At 42.5% G+C, this 22,808-nt stretch overlaps 1 protein-coding gene across 9 annotated transcripts in view; it reads right to left on the reverse strand.

Annotated features, from left to right (window-relative positions):
- RBM26 (RNA binding motif protein 26) overlaps nt 1-22,808 on the reverse strand; it is a 113,222-nt gene that overhangs the window by 38,958 nt on the left and 51,456 nt on the right. For all 9 annotated transcript variants that reach the window (XR_006287127.1, XR_006287126.1, XR_006287118.1 and 6 more), the window contains exons 16-18: nt 17,129-17,203; nt 13,937-14,107; nt 9,860-9,964 (exon numbers count right to left, since the gene is read on the reverse strand). Coding sequence is in view for 1 of the 9 variants with exons in the window: in XM_043534405.1 (XP_043390340.1) it covers nt 9,860-9,964; nt 13,937-14,107; nt 17,129-17,203 (351 nt within the window). In the remaining 8 variants the exon portion in view is untranslated. The remainder of the gene's footprint in view (nt 1-9,859; nt 9,965-13,936; nt 14,108-17,128; nt 17,204-22,808) is intronic.

The following is a 22,808-nucleotide window of genomic DNA, read 5'->3' on the forward strand; positions in this document are numbered from 1 at the left end:
AGCTGTTGAGAGGCCTGAGAAACCACAGAAGACCCTTGAGCAGGATGGGGTGGAGAAGATCTGTGCTGAGAGAGACAAGTAGCGCACTTTTGATGGACTCCTCAGGGTGCCCAATAGGGCCACAGAGCAAGGCATAGGTGGCCAGTGAAATGAGACCCAAGAACAACTCTTGCAGTAAACACAGCTATAAGCCCACTTGGTACATGATCTTGACATCTCACCAAAGATTAAGTAGGCCAATAAGATTTTCTGGATCTGGTAAGGGAGGGATCGCCCCAAATATATTCAGAGTCAGACACTGGTCAATCATATACTCCCTCAGACAAAGCTCTCTCAATTTCTGAGTCCTTTTTTTAAAGGAACGACAGATGTCACTCCTTTCCCTAATATGACCTTCACAACAAATAGCAGTGTTAGGGATAGAAAAGTGGGGCAGTGCTTTAACATCGTTGCCCCTTTTGCCCCCTCCCGCCCCCCCTTTCCCCCCCGCCAACGGGAGGAGGAGAGGGGCAGCTGCTCCGGGGCCAGCAATTTAAAAGGGCCTGGGCCCTGAGTCCTTTTACATAGCTGCCAGAGCCCAAGCCCCGCCCCTTCCGCAGGCCCCCGTACCGGTAAGTGTTTAATATGACTTTCATCCCTGGCCTTCTGTCTCTAAATAGGTCAATGGCGTATAGGCTGATGAATGGGGCAAACTATAAGATTTTCTAATTATTCCATGAACCCAGAGACAAGTAGTTTGCAGCCTTTTAATCCAGTTTCCTAGAGAAGCTGATAGAGTATGTCATTGAACATAAAAACACAAGAACATAAGAACGGCCATACTGGGTCAGACCAATGGTCCATCTAGCCCAGTATCCTGTCTTCTGACAGTGGCCAAGGAGAGGTGCTTCAGAGGTAAGGAACAGAACAGGTAATCATCAGGTGATCCATCCCATGTTGCCCATTCCTAGCTTCTGGCAAATAGAGGCTAGAGCGACACTTCATAGCATAGTTTTGTATCCCTGCCCACCCTGGCTAATAGCCACTGACGGTCCTGTCCTCCAAGAACTTATCCACAAAGTTGTTACAAAGTTTCCAAGACTTATTGTCCTAGGACACCTCAGCTACTATTGTGACAACACCTTTAGTACAATGGCCTTTACCCATGGCTTTACACTTTGCACTCTTGGTTGCTCAATCTCAGGAACTACACACACACAGCTGATCACACGTTGGAAATGGAAACATGAAACATTCCCCCTATCTTGGGTTTTCTACTATCATATCGAAACTAAGATTAGAATCTACTCTGGCTCGAGACAAGAAGCATCAAACACAGTAATCCATTTCAATACCCAGTAAATGCTAGTGAATCCTCCTCAATAAGAGACCATGGCAAGTCAATCTAGTAAGTCACTGACCACACAAGGAAATCCATAGAGATTCTGGCTCTGAAACATCTACTGCTTCTTTACTAACCTCACAGCTCTCCATAATTCTTTGATAATTGCAAGAAAGAAGGAAATTTAAGAGTTTGTTGCTGTATTCTGTGGCAAGATGGGCTGGTGCCAAAGTAGGGAGGTACATGTCATCTATCACCCTACCATAGTTTGGGAACCTTGTTGCTGAAAATCCATCAATTATGTCCTGCACATTGCTGAGGGAAACTATTAATGGCCTTACACACTTGCATGAAAATGACCACCACTGTGGATTTTCCAACTCCAAAATGATTTCCCACTGACTAGTAGCAACCCAACATGGCAAGGTTCCAGAGTGTGATGGCCACTTGCTTCTCCCGTCAATGAATCTCTTTCGCATCCAGAAGTTCTGCAGCCACTGCTCATTATCACAAACTTGTATTACAATGTGATCCCACTAGTCAATGCTCATTTCTTGGGCCCAGACGTGGCACACCACCACCCACAACTGCTCCATGAACACAACAACCTTGAATTATTTGTAATTGTCATGTCCTCTCATTGTTGGAGAACTTTCTGCAGGTCTGCAAATACAGGAGAAGCATGAGTCCTGCATTTGCAATGTTCATGAGAATTTATCTCTCTTCAGGTTCCATGCTCCTTGTCAAAGATACTGGACACTGAAGTGCCATGCAGGTTTGTGGAATATAAAAAAAAGACAAAAATTATGGTATATGGAGGACATTATGGGATGGAGAAAGTTGCATGCTGGGAACTTGACCACTAGCTCTCAGGTGCCTGCATGACTCACTTCTATTCCACACTCTGAATCCAGATGACAGCATGTTGCACACTGGGTTACCTATCCATGGTGCACCGCTTTTTGCATCGACACAAGCACTCCGTTTGTACATGCAGGGCTGATGCAAGCAGCCAAATACGCACATACACAAGTGATATACTAACTCTGGTAGCTGTACACTGATGAAACTTGTGTCAAACAGTTTGTAGTGTAGACATGGTCTTAGATACTGCCAATATGCTACAGCCCTGCTAATCATGAGTCAGGCCAAGACATGGAACAGAGCACACTGGTGACTCTACAGAATGATCTCCTGGTCACGGGCATAGGTCAAACGACTACTCTTTGCTGGACACCTACAGTATTTGATACAGTTCACTATGCAATGTGCTCCTTTTACGCCACTCAACCTGAGAATAAGGGGGGATTCTGCTCCCCAGCCTCCATAACCCTCACCTGTGGGTCCCAAAGTCATAAAGGGAGATCATGAAATAGCAGGGACTAAAATGTGAGCAATATGCAGAAGACATCCAGTTCTACTCCACATGCACATAAGATGCAAGCAACACCCCTCCACACGAGTTTTCCAAGGAAAGGGCCTGTCTGCAATCAGCAACTGCCTAGAATTGAATCCAGAAGAGCTTAAATTAAGGTAATGATGATGGGATGAAGGAAGCACTCCAAAAAACTTGCCTCCGCTATATCATCACCCTCCACCCTACTCTTCTGCTTTGGTGTTCACCTCGATTCCTCATTTCCATACACCCAAACAGCCACAGTCATACAAAATGCCCTAGTCTATTCATGGATACCAAGACAAATGCCAGCTCCAGTCAATTTTAAATTTAGCCACAATGATTCATTCACCCATGGCCTCTAGGCATGATTACTCTAAGTCCCCGTACCTAAGAATGAAACCCTGAATCTAAAAAAATACAGATAAACACAGGACACTAGAAAAAAAAGTCCTCCACCTCTCCCTAGCAGCTTCAAACAGGGTCAAACTCAAAGTTCCAGTCCTTATCTTCAAATCTCTCCACGGTCTGGCCTTCTATGATCATGACCTCCCAGAACAGCTGTGTTCCACTGAGACAACGGAGTTATCTATGTCAAGGGTGAAACTCATGTGTGTAAAAAATTACAAATGGGAAGTACAACTCTATGGGCCAGAAGTCATGACCATATGAACACCATTGTCTTTAGATTAGGCTGCAACACAACTCTTTGATTTAGCCTTCCTGTATTAAAACACTAATCTCTTCTCTTGAACCTGCAAAACAGAGTCCAATTTCTGGAGACACGAACGAAGAGACTGACAGATTTAACAATACATTTGTGTATAATTTATAATTTTGTGAAGTACTCGTAGCACAGTGATGGGTGCCAGAGTAAGAATTTACACAGATCAATCTTGTAAGCACCATACTGAAGTCCCAAGATGGAAGAGATTCTGAAGCTGGTGTATACAGATCAGTGCTTTCAAATATCTTGTAATCCTACAATGACTGAAGGCAGAAAAGCTTTGTACTAATGGATGGTAAGCAGAAATGGCTGCCAAGTGCACTTAACAATAGCAAGACTGTCTTACCTTTTTTTTTGCGATCCAAGAAAGGTGACAATTTGACAGCCAAGATCCATAGCGAAAATCTCAGTTTTCTTGTAAATGCCTTTTGAGAGTGTAAAAATATGTTGTGCACTTCCTCAGAACACCTTCATTTCTAACAAGGTACCATGATCCAAGCAGCCCAATGATGACAGAGAATTTGTCCTTACTCTTAGACAGAAGATGCAGAAGTACAGGAAGAATTAGAAACTGAGGACAGGCCCGGAAGATCTGAATACCAGAACTGATACTTTACTGGATTCCCTGGGTGTATCTCTCATTGTTAATATTTATATTTCAGTAGAGCCCAGAGGACCCTTACCAGCACTGGAGCCCCATTTTACTAGGCACTATACGAACGAAGAAATAGACACAGCCATTGCTTCAAGCATCTTGAAGTCTCTGTGGAAACAGGGATAATGGAAGATAAACTTTATAGAAAGTCCTGATCCAAATCATAGAATCATAGAATATCAGGGTTGCAAGGGACCTCAGGAGGTCATCTAGTCCAACCCCCTGCTCGAAGCAGGACCCATCCCCAATTAAATCATCCCAGCCAGGGCTTTGTCAAGCCTGACCTTAAAAACTTCAAAGGAAGGAGATTCTACCACCTCCCTAGGTAACGCATTCCAGTGTTTCACCACCCTCATAGTGAAAAAGTTTTTCCTAATAACCAACCTAAACATCCCCCACTGCAACTTGAGACCATTACTCCTTGTCCTGTCCTCCTCTACCACTGAGAATAGTCTAGAACCATCCTCTCTGGAACCACCTCTCAGGTAATTGAAAGCAGCTATCAAATCCCCCCTCATTCTTCTCTTCTGTAGACTAAACAATCCCAGCTCCCTCAGCCTCTCCTCATAAGTCATGTGTTCTAGACCCCTAATCATTTTTGTTGCCCTTCGCTGGACTCTCTCCAATTTATCCACATCCTTCTTGTAGCGTGGGGCCCAAAACTGGACACAGTACTCCAGATGAGGCCTCACCAATGTCGAATAGAGGGGAACGATCACGTCCCTCGATCTGCTCGCTATGCCCCTACTTATACATCCCAAAATGCCCTTGGCCTTCTTGGCAACAAGGGCACACTGCTGACTCATATCCAGCTTCTCGTCCACTGTCACCCCTAGGTCCTTTCCCGCACAACTGCTGCCTAGCCATTCGGTCCCTAGTCTGTAGCGGTGCATTGGATTCTTCCGTCCCAAGTGCAGGACCCTGCACTTATCCTTATTGAACCTCATCAGATTTCTTTTGGCCCAATCCTCCAATTTGTCTAGGTCCTTCTGTATCCTATCCCTCCCCTCCAGCGTATCTACCACTCCTCCCAGTTTAGTATCATCCGCAAATTTGCTGAGTGCAATCCACACCATCCTCCAGATCATTTATGAAGATATTGAACAAAACCGGCCCCAGGACCGACCCCTGGGGCACTCCACTTGATACCGGCTGCCAACTAGACATGGAGCCATTGATCACTACCCGTTGAGCCCGACAATCTAGCCAGCTTTCTACCCACCTTATAGTGCATTCATCCAGCCCATACTTCTTTAATTTGCTGACAAGAATACTGTGGGAGACCGTGTCAAAAGCTTTGCTAAAGTCAAGAAACAATGCATCCACTGCTTTCCCTTCATCCACAGAACCAGTAATCTCATCATAGAAGGCGATTAGATTAGTCAGGCATGACCTTCCCTTGGTGAATCCATGCTGACTGTTCCTGATTACTTTCCTCTCATGTAAGTGCTTCAGGATTGATTCTTTGAGGACCTGCTCCATGATTTTTCCAGGGACTGAGGTGAGGCTGACTGGCCTGTAGTTCCCAGGATCCTCCTTCTTCCCTTTTTTAAAGATTGGCACTACATTAGCCTTTTTCCAGTCATCCGGGACTTCCCCGTTCGCCACGAGTTTTCAAAGATAATGGCCAAGGGCTCTGCAATCACAGCCGCCAATTCCTTCAGCACTCTCGGATGCAACTCGTCCAGCCCCATGGACTTGTGCACGTCCAGCTTTTCTAAATAGTCCCTAACCACCTCTATCTCCACAGAGGGCTGGCCATCTACTCCCCATGCTGTGATGCCCAGCGCAGCAGTCTGGGAGCTGACCTTGTTCGTGAAGACAGAGGCCAAAAAAAGCAGTGAGTACATTAGCTTTTTCCACATCCTCTGTCACTAGGTTGCCTCCCTCATTCAGTAAGGGGCCCACACTTTCCTTGGCTTTCTTCTTGTTGCCAACATACCTGAAGAAACCCTTCTTGTTACTCTTGACATCTCTTGCTAGCTGCAGCTCCAGGTGCGATTTGGCCCTCCTGATTTCATTCCTACATGCCCGAGCAATATTTTTACACTCTTCCCTGGTCATAAGTCCAACCTTCCACTTCTTGTAAGCTTCTTTTTTATGTTTAAGATCCGCAAGGATTTCACCGTTAAGCCAAGCTGGTCGCCTGCCATATTTACTATTCTTTCGACACATCGGGATGGTTTGTCCCTGTAACCTCAACAGGGATTCCTTGAAATACAGCCAGCTCTCCTGGACTCCTTTCCCCTTCATGTTAGTCCCCCAGGGGATCCTACCCATCCGTTCCTTGAGGGAGTCGAAGTCTGCTTTCCTGAAGTCCAGGGTCCGTATCCTGCTGCTTACCTTTCTTCCCTGTGTCAGGATCCTGAACTCAACCAACTCATGGTCACTGCCTCCCAGATTCCCGTCCACTTTTGCTTCCTCCACTAATTCTTCCCAGTTTGTGAGCAGCAGGTCAGGAAAAGCTCCCCCCCAGTTGGCTCCTCTAGCACTTGCACCAGGAAATTGTCCCCTACATTTTCCAAAAATTTCCTGGATTCAATCAAACAGGAAGATATCCTTCAGGAAATCTGGATCCCTCTTCACTTAAGTCATGAACAGGATATACATTGAGTCGTCCTTGAAACATCAGTATTTACCAATCACTCCACTTTCTGAATAGAGATTATACTACCAAGTCTTTTAGGAACCACAATGCCGCTTGTGACCTGGCCTATAAGAACGCCTTTCCCTGACATCTTGAGGACTATTAGATAAATCTGAACTCTAATACACCAAACCTAAAATATCACTGCTGAGCAAAGAAGACAATTGGAATATTGTTAACAACTGCATCACAAATCCTCCTTTTCCCTGAAGGGAAGACTTCAGAACCACTCATACTGATTGAGACTCCAAAACATGTTTTCCTTTTCCATAAATTCCAATCATCACGCTTGTGAATCCAAATATTTGAAGTAGATCAACAGTTAAGTGGCCACGTAATTAAGCATACATATTTGACATAATGTGAATCTTACTGGTCTCTGCAATTTAGAAGCATATTATAGGTGCAGCTGGTTGCACCACACACAGTGAAGGTGGCTTGACACTTCCTATAAAAGAACGTGTTTATAGTAACTTAACTTTCCCACTTTTTAAATGGTCAAGATATTTCCCAGGCCACATGACTGCCCTCAAGCTAACTTATTTGGGAAAGTTTATTTTTATAGATTGCAAATATTTTTCCCCCCTAAAACTACCTCCCTGTTGAAATTCATATGAAAAGCCTCAAAATATTGCAGTGTATGATCCACACATCTCTCTCATATGAAATGTAAATAAAAGTGACTATTTGTGCTGCAGTAAGTATTTCAGAAGTATAAGTTTTACAACTTAGCAGCAAGGCATTACAAGGCCATTTGGAAACGAAAAATGTTGTAAGGAGTTAACAGTATTGTCTCAGCATAAGTGAAAAAGGCTTACAAAAGTGAATTTTCTTTTTGGTTATAGAAATTATTTTAACAAAAGGGAATTGTCAGAAATAGTTTACACAGTGCAAATGAGAGCACCAATAGGAAAGCATACAGTCAGCAAGAAAGTAATAATCAAGATGCAAGTAAAGCACAATAACTTCTTCAGTTTGTTAAAATCTAGTATTTCGCATATTGGTAAGCAGTTGAATTATGTGAAATTTCTTTCACAGCTTTAATGTACACTCCTAGTACATTTATGAAAGAACATTTATTTTCCTTAACACTTAAAAATATATTCTTTGAAAATGTATGCCATTTCCATGTGGTCTGCTCAGTGTAACTACAGAAAGACATGTTATCAATGGTTAGCACTGCCCAGCAACTATAGTTAAAGAGCAAGCTATATTCTATCTCGATACACAGACTATCAGCAAAACTTTCAGTTAATTTTTAATTGCAGACAATTAAGCCCCATAAACTTATGGTAAAGAAAAGAAAAGAATAAATATATTCAATATATAGATATTGCACATTCCAGAGCATTTTAATATTTATTAATTAGTAATCCTGAATGGCACATAAGTGCTTAAAAGTAAATAATATGAAAAGCTGGTATGACTATCCTTCAAACAAGCCTTTCTAAAAGAAACGCAGGCATATATTTTTGTACATGGAACATTCTTTGAACCAATTCTATTTACATATTATTTTTGTAACAGAATTTTAATCTCAGGACAGGAGTTAATCTACAACCTTTTAAAACAACTATTAGAGAAGAACACTGTTTATCTCTAGTACTTTTAACACTTTTGTTAATATTAGGCTATTTTTAACATGCTGACGTTCCTTTAAAGAAAAGAATAAGCGAGGACAGCTTTAGCCTGTATAAACACCCACAGCACCACCTACAGACACAATTTTAAAAATGCATGCTAACAAAAGTTACCTACTGCAAATCTATAAAATATCAGTTGACAGTATCCTTTAAAAAATCTTTACACTGAATCAGCAGCTGAATGATCAAAACGGAAGACAGCCAGAATGGCATACTTCTGAGTACTGTCCGGAGACTGAAGATGTGAATTATCCCTGCTAACTGCCCTAAGAGGAAACATTTGCAGTGTTGTTGTAGCCACATTGCTCCCAGGACATGACACACACAAGGTGGGTGAGGTAATATGTTTTATTGGACCAACTTCTGTTGGTGGAACAGACAAGCTTTCAAGAGACCAAGAGCTTGCCCTCAGGGCTGGAAAAAGTAATCAGAGTGTCACAGATAAATGCAAGATGGGACAGATTGTCTGTTTCACGTTATCTGCTCTCCTGCAACATGTTAATGCTTATGTTTAACAATCAACAATTTTTTATGATCTCCCATGTGGGTTCCACTGTGGGGCGGTTGGTGAGTTGCATTTTTTCCATACAGAAGCCAGCTCTATTGAGGTATTTGTGTGGCCAGTTCCATGACATGATCCACTTCTCTGGTGGAGTGTCCTTGTTTGGTGAAGGCAGATTTAAGTGTCTTAAGGTGTCTATCCTGGACTTTCTCCTCAGAGCATAGGCTGCGGTAACTGAGTGTCTGGCTGTAGATAACAGATATTTTGGTGTCTCGAGTGGTTCCTGGATCCAGGGAAGTAAGCATGGGATCTGTGGGTTTCTTGGATATAGCTGTCTATGGTTAAACTTTCACAGAAAAATTATAAAAGACAAAAACACCCTATCATCTGTGGGCAAACACTTTTCACAAAGTGATCACTCTTCATTGGATCTCTTGGTCTTTGTCCTCAAACAAAACCTGCACCATCAAAAGATGAGCCTGGGAAGTTAAATTCATAACTTCGCTAGATACCAAAATTCAGGGGCTTAGAGACACTGGTTTTAGGACTCACTACACCAATGTGTAACCCACTAATTCTCCCTGGCCCCAGGACTGCACAGGTGTTAATTGCCCACTGTCCTTTAACTGGTCTCCTGTAACTTGTTAACGACTTATGCTTAACAATCTGTCCCATCTTGGATTTATCTGCAACATTGATTACTTTTTGCAGTTTTAAAGAAGAGCCCTGTGTAGCTCAAAAGCTTGTCTTGTCCAACAACAGAAGCTATTCCAATGGAAGATATTACCTCACCCACCTTGACTCTAAGAGAAAAGCGTTGTGTACTACTTACCAAAAGAAGATTTTTTTAAAAACTATTTTAAATGCACAACAGACTGCATGTTACTTTACAGTGTAAGTTAAGCAAAATATACTAAAGGAAAGTTTTTGTAACACATGGTTAACTGAAGAAATAAAAACCAACGTACTTCAAGCTGCAGTTCTGTGTACTTTCTTCTTAGTTCAGCCACTTCTTCCCCAGCCTGCATCTTCTTATACAAATCAAGCTCAGTATCCAGTAATTCTTTCTGCATCTAAGAAATTGTCAAGGTGAAATTATTAGTTTATACATTCCTTACTCCTGAATGGGGAAAATACTCCACTGATAACGAAGGTTTTGATGGCCCAGAATAACACTGCTAATAATGGGCAGTCGTGACTGGCTATTTTAAAAATAAGCAGGGCCTCCAAGTGAGTTAGATTACTCTTAAGGCAACAGAAAGCTTCCCCTTTCTCTCTGTACCTGGAAAATAGAAATTCAGAAACCTGAGCCAAGACAGAAGAAAAGGGCTGGGAATCTAGAGGATGGGCTTTTCATTTTTGGCTTAAGTTATACTATTGTTGTTTCTTATTAGTACTTAATACTGGTATTGTGAGCAGCCTCCAAAGAACACTGCATGAGGTTAGGAGGTTAAGACTGGAAGGTGAAACTCAGTGTTTAATAATGGGAAGTCTCCGAAAACTTTATGTTGTCATTGCCTCCAGTACTGATTTAACAGCCAACCATAATAATGGAATTTGGTGTTTCTTCTTTTAAAGCAGGAGTTACCCCAAGTAATGGGTTGCAACTTGTGTGGTGGTGGGAAGATCCCCAACAATCTAAAAAGTTCTGCAAAACATAATTCAGTACATTTTAAATGACAAATGAATACACAATACACACTCTAATGGCAAGTTCTTTTAATACCACAATATTTTCGTAATGTGAGAAAGACAAATGGTAGCTCACTGCAGACTAAGGCAGGACACGAGTATGAGCAGTAGACTACTAGCACCTCTGCTAATAAAAGTCAGCCTCTTTGTGTATGTTGTTTTTCCTTCTGGAACACAGTATATGAACCATTAAAAAACTGTTATATACAAACACCAATTGCAAGTACCCATGCACACAAATCATGACAAAATGTGTCACTGAACTGAAATCCACACATGTTGGCTGCAACTTCTAATGTCTGAGAGCACAACTGAGCTTCATACGATCACGTTGCATATGTCAGTCTTCACTGGAGTTTGGTTCCGATTAAGGGGTGATTTTAAAACATGGATTGGTTTTGTGAGGAGGACCATGTCCAGATGTTCCAAATCATGCCTCAAAATAAAAATAAAATGCACAAACAACTAAAATAGTTTCTGAAGTTACAGTTCATGCGGTGATTACCAAATTGAAAAACAGTGCTTTTGATAAATATTGTTTTGCAGGTGTATCAGCGATATGGTGTGGATGTTCGAAAACGACTGCTTTCAAAACTCATGAAAAAAGTGATTTAGCAATTCAAATTCCTTAGTCAGAAACTCTGGTGCTTCATAACTTCTTAAGTTTGTTAGGTATATTGCTGATGCTTCCATTGAAGATTCTTTTGTAAAGTTGTGCAATGTCCCTCAAGAAGAAAATGATTACTTGACATATCAGGAGACAAAGATTTCCACATTCAGTAGGAGCAGTGTATTGTAATCTACTTAGATTGCACCAAGGCAAGAACAAGTAAAACTAATGGCCTGGTCACATATATGCAATGCACTATGCTTTCAGGACTTCATGCACGACCAATCTTTAACTGTTCAGAAAATGCCTGAAAACCTGTAGCCAAGACCTTCATGAAGCTGTCAAAGTAGTGAACTTCACCAAAGCTACACTAAGAAAACTGGCTCCCTGCTCCGCCTCCTCTCCAGTCGCTCAGATGACACAGGTTTCTTTCACCACCTTGTTCGCATTACAGCATTCTTACAAGGCAGACTGCTAACTTTCCTCTTTGAGATAAGAGTGGAAGTGCAGGTTTTCCCTCATGATGAAGTCTCTCCTTGCTAATGTCTTCAATAATTGTCTGTGTGACAAAGCTTAACCTACCTTGCAGACATCTTTGGGCACCTAACAAACTGACCTACTCTCTTCAGGTGTGGAATACAAATGTTCTGTCCATGCAAAACAGAGTAAAAACATTCAGCAAAAAAACTTGAAAATAAGTCTTCTTGAGGTGCTTCATCTTGTTTCAGTCTTCAAGGAAAATGAGGAGCCAGTCAAGCACTATCAGAATCTGATCATTCAATATCCAATCTTATTTCAGACTTACTTGTAGGATGAGCTTCTTAACTACTTGCAGAACTCACTGAATCAGTGCAAGACAAACTGACATTTCTCCTGTAATAGAATTACAGGAGTATAGTATAGCATAATGTAGTATAGTATAACAGGATGTTTTCTAGCCAGGAATAGAGCAGATTTTGGCTGTTTATTCTAAAGTTTTAGTCAGATTGTTTTTCAGCTGCAGTAACAAAAAAATCCCCAAAAGTGCTGGTATCAACCACCTAACAAAAACTATTTAAAACTATTTCTGCAATTCAACTTCATTGAACCTCATTCATCAGCAATACAGTTCAATCTGACAAATATTCTTGTAATATATCTCCATAACCGAGATCACTTTCCAAAACCTGTTATTTCTGGTATGAAAAAGTTCACCCTATGGTTGGGGTAGGTGGTTTTGGGGGAAGAGAGGTCATAAAACATTTCTTGACCTGATAGGGGTTATCAGCTCCTAAAAGATTAGGAAAACCCTGTTTTACAATTTCTATCCAAGAACTAGCGCCACCAAATTAATCCTTTTCTTAATATAGCGGTCTCAGGAGTTTAATAGAAAGAACTCAGGTTGAGAACTAAGATGTGTTTCAGAAGTAGTCACACAGAAGCGTAAGTCCAACTGCCAGTCCCAATTATTATTTTATAGTTACTATTTTTCATTATCATCTGCCTATTAAGTAAGGCTGCCTTGCATTTTCTCAAATATGATTGCAAATTTAAAGCTGATGATCCTTCCTAGAATCCAGTCTAAGGTGAAGTCATGAAGTCTTTGGAGTAGCATCCCAAAACTAAAACTTTAGAAGGGAGAAATAAACATTCTAAGGGATTTGCATTCTGAACAAACTGGAACAGATGAAGACTGGCTGTGGTCTTCCAAAGAAGTATCTGGTAAAACACTCTACACTACACTATTTTTTTTTAAAAACCCTTCCCTGTTTTTTTTTCCTATGTGTTTTTGTGTCTGTAAGTAGGGTAGAACAGAAATGTGTGATTTATTTGTTTAGAATGAGTTGTTTAGAGGATCATTTTAATTCCTTAATATTGATACTTTTCCAGGGCTTTTAAAATTGTTCATTCATGCTAATCTGGGGCTGAAGATCTCACCCTACAGATAACAAAATATCAAGGTCATAAAAAGGTCATGTAATTGGATCAGAAAGCAAAGGTTTACAGATCAAGTCTAACTCCGGAAACGACCAAAGGGAGTAATTAGCCTTCTGTAGCACCAAAAAGAGAAACCACTGAAGAAAAACTTCTCTCACAGCTAAAACCTCATTATGACCAGTGAATTCAAAAGACTGACAATAAATACATTAACATTGTCTCCAACCTTAAAAGTATGGCATATGGGACAAGTTCACAGTGAGAGATTAATGCAGTACTATAATTGCCCACCCAAATGACTATTTAGTTGATAGCACTGTATAATACAATCAAAACATGACGGGACAGCAACTTAATTCTAGTGAGTTTAAGTAGTTATTTGTTTCTTATTCTAAATCTAACCGTTACAGTTAGAGCTTCCTTTTGTTTAAAAAAATATTCTTCTCCCCCATTGCTGCTGGAAAGACCCACAATGAAAAGGACAACTTGACTGACTATTCAGGAGAAGCAGTGAAACTAACAAAGTGCTGTCAAAAGTAAGAGAAAAGAAAAAAAGTGAAAAATATTTTTCTTCTGATATATCTCAGATGATGTACTAAATTTAGGTATACAAGTAACAATACGAGGTAAAAAACAATTTCAGCCAGCTACCTGTATTTTAAATTGACAACGTCCCTTTATAGTGAGGGAAACTAATAGAATAATCTTACTTACTGGTAGACTCACAGTGGTGGGATTTTTTTTAGCTGAGTGGCATCAGCACGACACAATTATATAACTTATTTAAAAAAAAAAAAACAAAAAAAAAAAACCAGAAATTGAGTACCTGAGCCTTAGTTTTCAAGCTTTTCAGAGGAGCACCTCCAGATGAGACACCTTTTAATTCATCCTTTAACTTGGTAATGCTATTAGTCAAAGTCTCCAGTGTTTTCATTATTTCTGCTTTGTCTTCTGACTTCATCATGGGTTTATTCTTCTCCAACTTTGAAATCAGCATCTGCCCAATTTAAAACATTTTTATTATAGTTGGGAGGATTAATGTATCTAGTATTCTAGATGTAATTGTGTGTTTTCCTAGATATGTTGATTAAAATGCTAGAACAGAGAAAACACACTTGGCTTTCAAGATCAACATGGTTGTTCATATAGTTTATATCCAGGTAAATGGGTATATTTAACTATTACTTTTTGTAATGATTAATGAGGATCTTCTTAAGAGAGAATTCTAATTCTGCAACAGATAGTTCAACATACCAGAAAGTTTTTCAGGCATTCTACCCAACCTAAATTATGACTTTGCCTTTCACCTCCTACCCCGACTGTTCTATGCATTTTTGTTGTGCTCATGTGATATATAAAGTGGGAGGATAGCTCCCTTTGATGGACACCCAGCCAGCCAGCCAACTGTAAAATCCTTCTTGGTAGCTGTTCTCTACTTGCTTTACCTGTAAAGGGTTAAAAAGTCCCCCAGGTAAAGAAAAAGAAAAGTGGGCACCTGACCAAAAGAGCCAATGGGAAGGCCAGAACTTTTTAAAATAGGGAAAGAAAATTCCCTTTGTCTGTACTCTCTGGGCTGGAGGGAGCCATGCTATAAGCAGCTTTAAGCCAGGTATGATCATAAATCATCAGATCATACCTAGAACTACTTATCGGAACTCCAAATGTGTAAGTAGATCATAATGTTTAGCTAGATGCAATCAGGTTTATTTCTGTATTTTTTAAGGCTTGTGGAGCTCTTTTGTGCTAACCCTTGATGCTTTTGTTTGCTTGTAACCCTTAAATTGAACCCCCAAGAAAGCTGTTTTGGGTGCTTAAATTGTGTAATTGTTTCTTTTAAGATCTAGCAAAAAGCCTAAGTTCCAGACGTAATCTTTTCCTTTTTGTTTTTAATAAAAATTTACCTTTTTTAAGAACAGGATTGGATTTTTGGTGTTCTAAGAGGTTTGTGCATGTTGTTTGATTAGCTGGTAGAAAACAAAGGAAATTAACTGTGGCTTTCTCAGCTCTTCCCCAGACGGGGTGGTGAAAGGGCTTGAGGGTACCCCAAAGGGAGGAATTTCCAAGTGCTCCTTCCTGGGTTCAAAGGGGGTTTTTTTGCATTTGGGTGGTGGCAGCGTTTACCAAGCTAAGGTCAGAGAAAAGCTGTAACCTTGGAAGTGTAATACAAGCCTGGAGTGGCCAGTATTAATTTTTAGAATCCTTGCGGGCCCTCACTTCTGCACTCGGAGTCACAGAGTGGGAATTCAGCCTTGACAGCTCATCTCAACAGCTCTTAGGGGCAGAAACTGTCTTTGGCCATGCCATTAGTACAAAAATAGGTGTTTTCTTGAGGTTACGAAACTCAAGTTAAAATCCTAGTGAAGACAAGACAGTTTGTAGTTTGCAAATGAGATAGTAGGTCCAGTTAAAGACTTTGGGGAAGACTAATTTAACTCAACCTGCTAACTCATGTAAAAATTACAAACTGCTTAGATTTTTACCAGGATTTTAACTTGAGTTAGCTAACTCAAGAACACACCTTTCTTTCATACTGAAGACAAGAGTTAAGTCTGTTTCTATGTAGTGCCATGCACATCATTGGTGAATGTCAGGTTTAGATTTTACATCCTCTTACCTCAGTATTCCTGTAGATCAAGGTTCTATCTATAATCAACATGCCAGTTTCTACCACCTTCAATTTTAACCTCAATAGCTCATGTTTGTATCTACTGATTGTGTGTTTGAAAACACTATTTTAGATAAAAACAAGCCTAACTTTGATCACTTGTGTCTAGTCTGCAGTAACTATAGCGCCTTTTTTTTTTTTTTTTTTTTTTTTTTTTTAAAAGATATACCCCCAGTTTACAAATAGACTCCCTTTCAGCCTTCCCAACAGCAATGGAAAACGACCACATGGGGAAGTGTGATGATGCAGGAGGTGTCAACACCAAGTCCCAGGGCTCAGCAAAAATGACTATACTCAGGCTTTCATTTTAAAGCATTTCAAGCCAGGTGCTGGCTGAATTTATGTTTCCCATGAGTATTTGGGGTATTTGATGGGTCCCATACAAAAAGTAGACTGCTCTGGGTGAAGTTTCCAGGCGTACTTGACATCCTCGCATGTCATGATCAATTATGAGGTAAAAAATGTAGCAATCAGGTTAAACTGTATTAGAATTTTTTGCCCCAAGCACGTATCTTGGAACCACTATCCTAAAATTTCCAAAGATGAACAAAGGAAGCAGAAGAAATGATCCTTCTTGAACAAAGAATACATCATTAGAAAGACGTGCCAAAGTGCTGAGGAGCAGTGCCAGAGCACTTGAGTATCGACAAAAAGCAGCACCAACAAAAATGCACTAAGGCAGTAAGAAACATGGAAGTGCCAACAAGAAAAACTTAGCATACAGAATACAGAACTCCAATATACTGAGCAACTGGAACAAAATGCCAAACAATTCTGGAGACCAAAAAAAAAAAAGTAGACAGACTTGGCACTTCAAGAACAAGCAAACCAGAGCATCAATAAAAGCACAACAGCACTTCTTCCTCTCTCTTTACAGAGCTGACTGCAAGGAAGGACACCAGGAAAAAGACACCTAGAGAACAAGGCTGGCAAGATGGACAGATGCAGCAACAGGTGGAAGTCCACATGTGGCTCCTTCGCTGACCACAATCAAGAAAGAACTGGTTAGATGGTTCTAGGGATTGAGGGATCAGCAGTGCATGATAGGGAAAACACAGGAAGCTCAAACACTGGCCCCCACTAACAAAAATCTTAGAGATAAAAGAATCCCACACTGTCTAATGAGGGAATCATGAGAACCAACAGTCAGAACACTTTGTGATAGTGACCTCTTTTGCATTGAGATTTATGGATGAAAAGCACGAAAAGCTAGGTATTATTATATATTTACATACCATTAATTGCAATTTATGATTACGACAAACTATTATAATGATTTTACAACTCATGCTGTCAACTTACTTTCATTATCTCTGCAGAAAGCTCCAATCAGGGAGCATCTAAATACTTTACCTTTTGTGTTTCAATGTGCTTTTCTAAGATCTCCTGTTTTTTCTTTCTCACATCTTGTTGAAGTCTTAGTGCTTCCTAGGGGCATAAAATTAAATTACAGAAATTTCCTAAGATTTTTGGAATCAAGAATTCATCAAGAGAATATTCTGTCACTGAATAAACTAGTTTGCCTACTGTAGTAAGTGATTACAAAAAGAAATTCTGACAAAAATAAATTCTAGTAATAGAAATAGGCTCATCTGATGTACAAAAAGAGGGTTATCAAAGCTATCCTTAGCGTATCAAACATCAGGGTTAGTGATAAATCTGACAACCAGACTTAAACAGATGCCAGGAAAGCGTCAATCTTTATCACTTATCTAGGACTAGGGTAACCATTTTACAGATCACTACTCCAGTGTGAAAAGCAGAATATTTTACCACCACATTACCAGAGGAATTTTGGAATTCTTTACAGTGCAACCATGATTTTATTGCAGGAATTCAGACATATAAGGGAAGTATCCTAGAAGCAACCGTATGTTAAGTCCTACAATAAATTAGACATATTTCATAGTACAGTCTCAGGCCACAAAAATCAAAAGTTCATAGGAAGTTTTTAAAAAACTTTGATAACATCACCAAAAACTTGCTACCTGGAAAGTAACATTATGATTGGCTAGTATAACTTGTAAGGAACATAACTTTCAATTTTTGAAGTGGAATCTTGCCACATATTTATGAATACAGAAGTATGAAATGTAAATTTGTCCATTTCAGAATTGTATTACTGTATTTCTAAAATACTGTACTTGGAGGAGGGAGCAGAAGAGATGCCAGAGCTTCTGTTCAGCTTCTGCTGCAGATGCTGTAAAGAAAGCAATCACTTCCTGCTCTCAGGCACAGAATGGGAGCAGAAGCTCATGATTCAGCACATTTTCAAGAAGAGCTAAGGAATTTTATACAAACGTAGTTGATGAGGGAGAAGGAACATAAAAATCTGCCTTCATTTCTGGGTCAGCATTTCCATGTCAGCCAACAGCTGGACTCAGACTGCAAGGTGAATTACCTTATACAGAATGCAAATGTGTCGACAGCTACAAAATACTAATATTAATACTAAGCTATGTTTGTGTCTCTCTCCTCCCAAACACCAACCTGACTTCTGCTTGCTCAGAATATCTTATTTGCTATAGTGTGTGATCTTGTTCTCCAGTGGCTGCAGTCCACAGAGGGATTATAAACACAGGGGAATGAGGAAAGGAAAGGGAGATGGGGAAAACAAAGGAAGACAGGAGGAGGAGGAAAGGGGAGCTACATTTGACATCCGTCCCAACGAGCCATGAGTTTCTCACAGGTATTGTATTATAATAATACCCATCTCTTCAGACAGCAAAGAGCAGCAGAAAAAGTGAACCAGCAAGAGAGCAAAATTTGTTGTTTCTCTTTATCTTTAAGACTTATTCAATAAGTCTGAAGTCACTGGAAGCTACAGGTGCTCAGGTCTTCCGAAAAGTCAGGTTATAGCTGTATAATGTTGGAGACTCCATATCAGAGGCAACTTGAAAATCTGATCCCATATTACAGGTGACATGCAGTTACAAAGGCATATGTGTTAAATTTGAAGATCTCTATAGTTAGTGCCTATTAGCTTAAACCCTCTATACAGAAGTTATGTCATCCTCAGTGCTTTTTTATGAACCTAAATTGGATGGATTCAACTCATTTGTTATGAACTGAAAAAAGACAGTTACCTTTTTCTGTAACTGATGTTCTTCAAGATGTGTTGCTCATGTCCATTCAACTTAGGTGTGTGCGCGCGCACACATGCGTGCATGCACACACCACATGCACCTGTGTTGGAAGTTTTTTCCCCTCAGCAGTAACCGTAGGGGACAAGCTCTGGCACCCCCTGGAGTGGTGCACACATGCTGTGGTATGTAGGGCACCATCGGCTCCCCCCACCGTCAGTTCCTTCTTGCCGGAAATTCCGACAGTGGGAGAGGAGGGCGGGTTGTAGAATGGACATGAGCAACAAATCTCGAAGAACACCAGTTATGGAAAAGTGTAAATGTCTTTTCTTTGAATACTTGCTCATGTCCATTCAATTTAGGTGATCCCCAAGCAGTACCCCGTGGAAGTAGGCAGGAGTTCACAGACGTGTAGATTGTAACATAGCTCTGCGGAACCCAGCGTCGTCTCTGGCCTGCTGAGTGATCGCATAATGGGCTGTGAACGTGTGCACCGAAGACCACGTTGCAGTGTGACAGATGTCCTGTGCCAGGAAGGCCGCCGAGGATGCCTGCGTTCTGTCAAGTGGGCTATGACGATTGGCGGCACAGGGACTCCCGCCAACTCATAACAAGTCCGAATGCAAGAGGTGATCCAATTAGAAATCCTCCATGTGGACACCAGGAGGCCCTTCATCCTATCAGCTGCAGAGATGAAAAGCTGAGTCAACTTACAGAAAGGCTTTGTCCAACCTAGGTAGAAAGCCAGGGCTCTTCTAACGTCCAAAGCGTGAAGGCGCCTCTCTTCACTAGTCTCATGGGGCTTGGGGCAGAAGACCAAAAGGAAGATGTCCTGACTCACGTGGAAAGTAGACACCACCTTGGGAAGGAAGGCCACATGGGGCCGGAGTTGAACCTTGTTCTTATAGAAGACTGTGTACGGCACCTCTAAGGTCAAGGCTCGCAGCTCAGAGACTCGCCTCGCCAATAGGTGAGAGAGGGAGCACGAGGCCAAAGGCTCAAAGGACGGGCCTGTGAGCCTGGACAAAACCAAGTGAGATCCCACTGAGGGACTGGGGACCAAACTTGTGGAAAAAGTCTCTCAAGACCTCTGAGGAATTGGACTGTCATGTCATGGGAGAACACTGTCTGACCCTGGATTGGCAGATAAAAGGCGGAAATGGCTGCCAGATGCACCTTGATAGAGGAGTGTGTCAGGCCCTGGTTCCTCAAATGAAGCAGGTAGTCTAAGATTGACTGCATCGAAGAATGCAAAGGGGAGATGCCCCGTTTAGCTGCCCAGCGGGAGAACCTCGTCCATTTTGCCAGGTAAGTCTATTTAATTGAAGGCTTCCTACTCTCAAGGATGACCTTCTGGACCCCTTCTGAACAGGCCCGTTCCTCAGGGTTCAGCCACGCAACACTCACACCGTGAAGTGGAGAGACACAAGGTTGGAGTGCAAGAGTCTACCATGATCCTGTGACAGCAGGTCCGGTCGGTTTGGCAGGGGCCACGGCGGGATCGCTGCCAGGCTCGATAGCATCCAGAACCAGTGCTGGCAAGGCCATGCCGGGGCAATCATGATAACCTGAGCCTTGTCTCTCTTGATTTTCGCTAGGACCTTGCTGATAAGCGGAATTGGAGGGAACGCATATATCAGGCTTCCTGCCCTCGGCAGGAGGAAGGCATCAGGGAGGGAGTCCTTGCCCAGTCCCTGTCTGGAGCAAAACCTGTGGCACTCCTGTTCTGCCTAGTGGCAAACAAATCCACCTGGGGGGTTCCCTACCTCTGGAAGATCGTGCTGGCTACCTCTGGGTGGAGCATCCACTCGTGGTGAGAGGAGAAGTCCCTGCTCAGGTGATCTGCTAGCGTGTTCTTGGCACCCAGAAGGTGACACGTTTCTAGGTAGATTCCATAGTAGATGCACAAGTCCCAGAGACGGAGTGCCTCTTGGCAGAAGGCCGTGGATCATGCTCCCCCTTGTCTGTTGATGTAGAACAGCGGTTCCCAAAAACTTGTTCCGCCGCTTGTGCAGGGAAAGCCCCTGGTGGGATGGCGGGTTTGTTTACCGGCCGCGTCCGCAGGTTCGGCCTATCGCGGCTCCCACCGGCCTGGAGCAGCGAACCGTGGCCACTGGGAGCCACGATCGGCTGAACCTGTGGACATAGCAGGTAAACAAACTGGCCCGGCCCACCAGGGACTTTCCCTGCACAAGCGGCAGAACAAGTTGGGGAACCACTGATGGAAAACATTGAGACTCTGTTGTCCGTCAAGACTCTGACCACTCTGCCCGACAGGTGAGGTAGGAAGACTGTGCACCGCCCTGAGCTCTTTGATGTTTATGTGTATCGTCATTTCCTCTGGGAACCACATACCCTGGGTCTGGAGAGTGCTGAAACGTGCCCCCCCGCCAGTCGAGGTCCGAGGCGTATGAAACCAACTCGACTGAGTGAGGAGTGCTGACGAAGGGAACTCCTTCCAGGACTTTCCTGGGGTTGGTCCACCATCACAACGAGGTAAGTACTGTTGCGGAGATGGTAACATCCGGAGCTTGGCGTGGCGCACCACACATGTACACGCTGCCATGTGACCTAGTAGGCACAGGCAAACCCCGGACGTGCTCAGGGCAAACACTGAGACTTCCGCAACAAGGTCCGTCAATGCCCTGAATCTCTCCAGCAGCAGGTGCGGGTCGAGTCAAGCACCGCTCCGATGAACTCTATCCTCTGTACCAGAACTAATGGGGATTTTTGTTCTTCTTTACCAACAGATCGAAGCAACTGCAAGGGGCTAACAGCATCGCAACATCTCTTTGGACCTGGAGCTGCCTATGACTAGCCAGTCATCGAGGTTCGGGTAGCTCTGGACACCACAACGTCTGAGGTAAGCAGCCACCACCGACATGCACTTAATAAATATCTGCAGTGCTGTCGCTAGGCCAAATGGGAGGACAGCAAACTGATAGTGATTTGGACCTACACAAACCGGAGGAAGCATCTGTGTCCCTTGAAGATGGCAATGTGAGAGTACGCATCTTTCAGATCCAGCTCAGCGTAACAGTCTCCCAGATTCACGGAGGCCAGGGAGACCATGCTGAACTTCAGCTTCGCTAGGAAGCGGTTCAAGTCTTGCAGGTCCAGGATAGGTTGTAAAAGTAGCAAGAACAGAACCCCTTGTTCCTGTACTCTGGAGGAATGACCTCCACCGAACCTAGCTGCAGTAACCCCTCTACCTCCTGCACGAGGAGACTCTCGTGAGAAGGGTCCCTAAAGAGGGGCAGGGAGAAGGGGTGGGAAGGAGGAGTAGAAAGCAACTGAAGGGTGTAACCCCGCACCACCGTACTGAGAACCCATTGGTCTGATGTTATAGATGTCAACACAGGGAGGAAAGGAGAAAGGCAACTGGCAAAAATAGGGGAGGAAGGATCCTGGAACAGTACGGTAAGTCACCCTTGGGCGTACCCTCAAAATGGGCACTTCTCCGCCTGCTTATTGCAAATAGAGCTCGACTGAGAAGGCTGCAAAGGCTGGTGGCTAGGCAGCTGCTTGTAGCCTCTGGATTTCTTTTGGGGAGGCTCCTGGCGAGGGTGGCTTCCGGGGCCCTGATGCTTGAACGGCATGCAGGCAGGGTCAGGAACACACAGGCCCATTTTAAGAGTTGTGTGGGAGTCCTTGAGGCCATGGAGCTTATTGTCCATCTGTTCTGCAAACAGGGCTTGCCCATCGAAGGGAAGATCTTGCATTGACTGCTGAGCCTCCATGGATAAGCCGAAGAGGAGCAGCCACGATGTCCGGTGCATAGCAACGGCCAAAACCATGGTTCAGGCGGCAGTGTCCGCCGCATCCAACGCTACCTGGAGCATCGCCCTGGCCGCAGTTATGCTCTCCTCCACCTAAGTTGAATGGACATGAGCAACCACTTGAAGAAGAACATTTATTCTATATTTAGTTGACATAAATTAGAAAAGTTA

Source organism: Chelonia mydas, chromosome 1 (assembly GCF_015237465.2).
Source record: "Chelonia mydas isolate rCheMyd1 chromosome 1, rCheMyd1.pri.v2, whole genome shotgun sequence".
In the NCBI taxonomy this organism is placed as follows: domain Eukaryota; kingdom Metazoa; phylum Chordata; order Testudines; family Cheloniidae; genus Chelonia; species Chelonia mydas.